This window comes from Atta cephalotes (assembly GCF_000143395.1).
Source record: "Atta cephalotes unplaced genomic scaffold scaffold00110, whole genome shotgun sequence".
Lineage (NCBI taxonomy): Eukaryota > Metazoa > Arthropoda > Insecta > Hymenoptera > Formicidae > Atta > Atta cephalotes.
The window spans coordinates 45,501-51,589 of NW_012130174.1; the positions used below are offsets into that span (position 1 = coordinate 45,501).

The following is a 6,089-nucleotide window of genomic DNA, read 5'->3' on the forward strand; positions in this document are numbered from 1 at the left end:
TAAACGGTGTAATTGACATACTGCGACTTGTCTGCCTCTGTTGGCTGTAGCGTTTTATGCATCTGTGCATATAGATGTGTGTGCGAGATTAAATAATTGCTTCAACATATATTATGTGACGGTGGACACGGAGAGGAGACACAAGACAAAGTAAATTGACTTAACTGCTAACGTCCATTTTGATCATAATCGCAATTGAATGTGACGCAAAAGTCATGACTGGGCTGATCGTCAAACATTCTTATCAAATTTATTAATCCGTGTTTCGCGCTAATTGTGGCCAGCAAAATTAAAAAACAATTCCGAAAGAAAAAAATCGTATGGCATAAATTAAATAAATACAAATTGTGTGATATATACATCAATATTGCATTCTGTAGAGATTCATCATATCAAATATCAAATATTCACATTTCACACATAAGCTTCTTCCAGAAAGAACAACCTCTTGGAAAAGAAATAATTTAATAGACATTAGATGAATCAGATGCATCCAATGAAACAGGAGTTCAAATAAAGGAAAGGATAATTTTTCGTATTGTAAGATTGAGTGGGGTGAAGAAGACGAGAAACTTTAACAAAGCATGCGGAGATAATCTACCGCTACTTTATTAAAAATGTAAAACAGTCGGAGCACTCCAGGTACAAAGATGATACAATGGTGTGTGTTTTTTTAAAGTAAAAAAAAAAAACACTTCATGGATAAATGGAATAAAATGACAACGTCGATGACGGAAACGAGCGAGAGAAAAAGAGAGAGAGAGAAAGAGACGATCCTACGTGTCGTGGTATCTGCAGTAGGCGCTGTCCTCGATGAGTTCCTGAGGAATCCATTCCTCCGACGGAAACTGGTGCAACAGAGTCGCTGCGTGATCCTCCACTTCCTTGAGGACACGTAATAAATTTCCGCCTACAAGCTTCTTTATATCAGTCGCAGACCATCTACGGTCTCTGGTCAGCTCGGCCAGCAATAAGGGATAGCCGGAAACGTCTGGCAATTCTGTCGGTGGCCTGAATAAATGCAAATATTTCTCTCAATGCTTTTATCGCCCAGGTCCATCGGATTCTGTTCGAAAAAATACGTTATTGCTTAATGTTTTGAATCTATATCAAGTATACAGAATGCAAAAATTTATATTCTATCATTACACAGGCAATCATGAAATAAATGTGGATTTAAAAGACACAGATGGCAGATTGAAAATTGAGCGACCGTACATTTATTTTTTATAGCGAAGAAGCACGGAATGTTCTGCCAAATGTATATTCATTCTTTGAATGGAATAAAATTAAATATCTTGTTGATTATTTGTTATCTTTTAATGAAACAAATTAGCGAGATTATTATTAATTATTACAAGTCATTTTTAATTGCAAAGGTATTTTAACAGCTTTAATTGTAAATAAAAAATAAATGAATGTTGAAATAAACTGTCAGTACTAATAATATTATAGCCAGTATATATAGTATATAATAAGTACATATAGTATATAATAAGTACAGTATATAATAAGTACATATAGTATTATAATAACTCGGAAAACTGTTGTATTAATTGAAAAGTACTTAATTTTTGTGCGTTGCGTAATTTCCGCAAACATGCATTAGTGCTACTAGAGCATAATAAAGATACGGCAATACTGGCGCGTTTTCAACTACCTCAATATCCCATCGTAGCCCGCACCGAGGCCCACGTGGTTCACGCCAGCTATTCGTCTGATGTGATTGATGTGAGCTGTAAAAAGAGACGGCGTTGTGTCTCGTTCCCTATCTCGGAGTTTTTGACGTTTACTACTATTTCGATCCTCGATCTCTTTTTGATGTTTCCCACGCCGCGCTACTTACGCACCTATAATGTCGTACATGGAGGCCTTATCGCTGCAGCTCAAATGCGCGCTGTCGAAACTGACCATAACCAGACCACCGTTGAGAGACTGGAGGAAGCAGAGATGAAAGCCGCGCGATTAATCCTTGGGCAAACATTGTGTCACCGCGATAAACACTTAAGTAATAATAAAACATAATTTTTTTGCTCTTCCACGAATTAATTAAAAATAAATGTTTAAATAAAAATAAATTCGGCTTACAAAAATATTATCTACATACAAATATTATCTACCAAGAAAAAGAATAAAAGTTACAATTTACAATAATGTTTCATATTCAAAATCGGAAGGAGACTAAATTTTAAAATATTCAAAAGGACAATTCATTCAACGCAAAAAATTGCTATTTATATGACAACAGAATTAATAAACCCTTCCTCTTTTCCCGAAAAAATTCTGTATACGCCCATAAAATTAAATAATTCTACTTCTCTAATTCATTTCTACGAATCATCATTTATACTTTAGTCATCACAGTTTCGAGACAGTGTGTTAAATACGCATGTGTAATAGTCATCCGTGTATACAACTTCCACGGGGGAAGTTTTTTTCTTCCTTACCAAATTTCGCAGCACATCATCTGGGACGTTGCTCGAGGAATTGCAGAGAGCCTTAGCAGCGCTGTGCGAAAATATAACGGGCGCCTTTGTCACAGCGAGGGCATCCTTCATCGTCCTTACCGAGACGTGAGAGAGATCCACAAGCATACCGAGCCGATTCAGCTCTCGGACGACCGTCTTGCCGAACGGCGACAGACCGTCGCTGTGAAAATCAGAAGGTGTTTCCGAATTTGGATCGTCTACGGAGCATGAATCCGCCCTAGAAATTAAAATCAATATTCGGATATTCAATATTACATCCAATTCTAAAAAATCCAATAGAAAAAATACGGACACAATTAAAATTTATTTCGAGTGCAAATGCGAAATTTCCATGCAGCTACTTCCTTTCAGAACCAAGATATCACTTATCTATATTTAAGCTAATCGCGCTCACCATAAGATGTAATAAACTTCTAAGGACTTATTAGGCTCTCTTCGAATAATTAATCTAAACACAAAGTACTGCAGCGATGTGAAAGCAAACGTTAGCACAAGATGCCAATTTGCTCCTTCAAGGTTCATTCCTTTCCGCTGTCATTACCGCACTCATGTGCGCGTCTTGCGAGCGTAGAGACGTTAATTTTCCCAAGCAGCGGTCAAACTCACCACGGAGTATTACACTTGTGGGTCAGGGTCATGTAACGCGCACCCAGCCGATGGAAGCTCCTCAACACCGCCATGGAAGTGCCGATGCTGTGACCACCCTCTATGCCCACCAGGCTGGCGATCACCCCGTCCCGATGGGCGTTCTCCAGCTCGCTGCTCGTCTTCACTAGCCGGACACGTTTGGGGTAGCGTGACGTAAGTCGGCGCACGATGTCGATCTGCTCAAGAGTGAGTTGCACGGCATCGAGAAACTGGGCTTCGCATGGTACGTAAGCCGACCAGAATTGCGCCCCGACGATCCCCTGCTCCAGACGGATCAGGTCGGTCTGCCATTGCGGACCCCAGCTGCTGTTGCGCGACAGATCCTCATCGAAAGGAAAGTTATCCAGTTTCGTGCTACCGCGGTGCTTGCGCAGGTTCCAGGCAAAATCGTTGTGTCTGACGGACGATTCATATAAGATGATAAATGCAAATTATAACTTCGATATATATATATATTTTTTCTTTTTAATTAAGAATAATCGCGATTGATTATTTTGAGCAATCTTCTTAGTTTTATTGCTCGTGGCGACTTTTCTCATATGCCTGTGGTACGCATGCAGCTTGTCCACAGTCATATGGAAGTATGGGACTTAGAGTTTAACGTCGATTCCGAACGACAAAATGATAGAAAAATTTCCAGGGCAAGTGTACTTGGTGATTTGCCATTTACCTTGCGAGAGGAGTTAATTACTAATAATTGCATCGAACCCAGAATCTCTATAGTATAGCAGACTAGTGCGCTGTCTGCTACGCCATGCTCGCTCTCATTTTTAGCGATAGTATATTTTAATTCGGAGTAAAATCTATATATATATATATATATATATATATATATAGTAGTAGTTATTTTATTTAATTATAAATAAAATACAAATGTTACCCATCGATCAATGGAATCTCCGAAAGCATTCTTCGGACCACCTGTAGTCTAGCTTCCAGCAGATGAGAACTTCGAAGTTCCAAAGCTAAAGGCAGACCTACTCCAGCCACCAAGGCACATCCGAGGAAGAAGAATCCAGTCATTACCATCCATCTTCTCACGGCACTGCCTCCTACAACATTGACCGATATCAAAATCAACGTGGAATAATATATTATATTTATTACACACAAATATTAGCATGTTAAAACTAGAATATTATAGATTCAAAAGCAGTCTATTGCGGAAATCATCGGCGAAACGACATCGGACACAGCAGAATCTTCTCGGATCGGGAAGACCAGCCGAGCATAGATCGTATCTAGCCGTACGTGAAATCACCATGACTGAAACTTTGATCTATGATTGAGGAGATCGCCGAGCCGTAAATAGAAATCATATCAAATCACTCGTCGTTCCTCGTCGCGCGACGGACTTTTCTTCTTCCCTTCGCTCACAGATGCTTTTACATAAGCGAGCTCGTTGACATGCAAAATTGGAGAAAAGAAAGAAACTGTTGAAACTGTCGCGTTCGACCATCGGAAACGACCGGGGATGATGGGATAATCGAGAAAGTGCTCGGCGATCGAGCGCGACATAACAAATTAAATCCGTGCTAATTTGATTTTACTAGTCGTCACTTATTCTGATGACTGTAATTATAATTGCTATTATTAGATATAATAATGTGAGTATAATAATAGATATAATACATTTATGTAGAAATGTAATTTGAGAGAAGGTCCATATCTGAATTATTAAAATAATAGTTGTCCATAATAATGGCATTAAGATTTAGTTTGTTAAAATTAATTAATTACTAAGAATGTATCTTTCATACTTAATTCTAACATAAATTCTATATGAGACTATTATATGATAATTTTTTAGAAGTATAAATTTTTTGACATCGATAGAGAAATAATTTTTAGTCTTAATCTTATCCTCTGCAATATAACAATTTTTACTTTACTCTCTCAGAGTGTATTAAGAAATTGTAAAAATCTTATACAAAGAGCTTTATATTATCAAGTGTAAAATACTTTTTCTTGATAATATAAAGTTCACCATATTTATTAGAATTCTTATAATTCTTATAATTTCTTACAAATTTAGTTTTTGCGAGACAGAATATAAACTGAAATATTATATCGCACTGAACCTCTCAAGTATTCTAATTTTATCCTGTGTGCAATAATGACTTATATGGACTCACTGCTCTCTCTTGGTGGTTCTTTGGCCTTGTTGAAGGAAGTCGAGACACCCGTGTCCTTGATGTGGTGAAGTGCATCGCCATTGGGCAATTTTCTCATGAATTCTGGAGACGAGAGTTGCAGGCAGGTCTGCAAAAGCGTGTTGATTTACAAAGCTAGCAATCCGAGCAATCGTCTCCGTAAATTAAATTCTAAGATTGCAACGATTGCATAATCTCCGCGTATTATCCGCATTGCGCGAATCGTCGCGTTACGCCGGTATTAGCGGTTCGTAAGTTATTATGAAAGACGCGTGTATCGTGAAGAAAAACACGTCTGCCTTGAGAGACAAAATAAAAATAGAAAACTACTTTGCATGAAATATCCCTGCAAGACGATTTTCACAGTCGATTGTAAAAATAACATCAATGGTGAATCAACATTTCGAGAGGTTTACGCAAATTATCTCGTGACGTCGTCCCGCTGATCAAACATATAGCACTTATCGTAAAGTCTGATTCTATTTTTTAAATAGAAACTAATTGTGCGTAATTGGAAACATCTTCGAATCTTTATTTTAAAAACATTTTAAAAGGATATTGTTTTGCTTATAAAAAAACATTCATAAATGAAAAATTTTGATTAAAAATTATCAATAAATATCAATAAATTATCAGTAAAAATTAATCAATAAATATCAATTAATAATAATATATCAATGTTATAATTTCTTATTCAATAATGTAATTATATAGAATATGTATTATATTACATTTGTGTTGTTAAATGGAAAATTATAATATTGATGTAATGTTACTGTTAGTTGATGTTTATCAATTT

General features: G+C 36.9%; 1 protein-coding gene across 1 annotated transcript in view; it reads right to left on the reverse strand.

Moving 5' to 3' along the window:
- Positions 1-776: 776 nt before the first annotated feature.
- Positions 777-6,089, reverse strand: part of LOC105625116 (dipeptidase 1-like) — a 5,689-nt gene continuing 376 nt past the window's right edge. Inside the window, exons 2-8 of the mRNA XM_012206456.1 lie at positions 5,273-5,399; positions 4,018-4,189; positions 3,096-3,533; positions 2,448-2,706; positions 1,851-1,935; positions 1,661-1,736; positions 777-1,011 (exon numbers count right to left, since the gene is read on the reverse strand). Of these exons, the coding sequence (XP_012061846.1) occupies positions 777-1,011; positions 1,661-1,736; positions 1,851-1,935; positions 2,448-2,706; positions 3,096-3,533; positions 4,018-4,189; positions 5,273-5,399 (1,392 nt within the window). The remainder of the gene's footprint in view (positions 1,012-1,660; positions 1,737-1,850; positions 1,936-2,447; positions 2,707-3,095; positions 3,534-4,017; positions 4,190-5,272; positions 5,400-6,089) is intronic.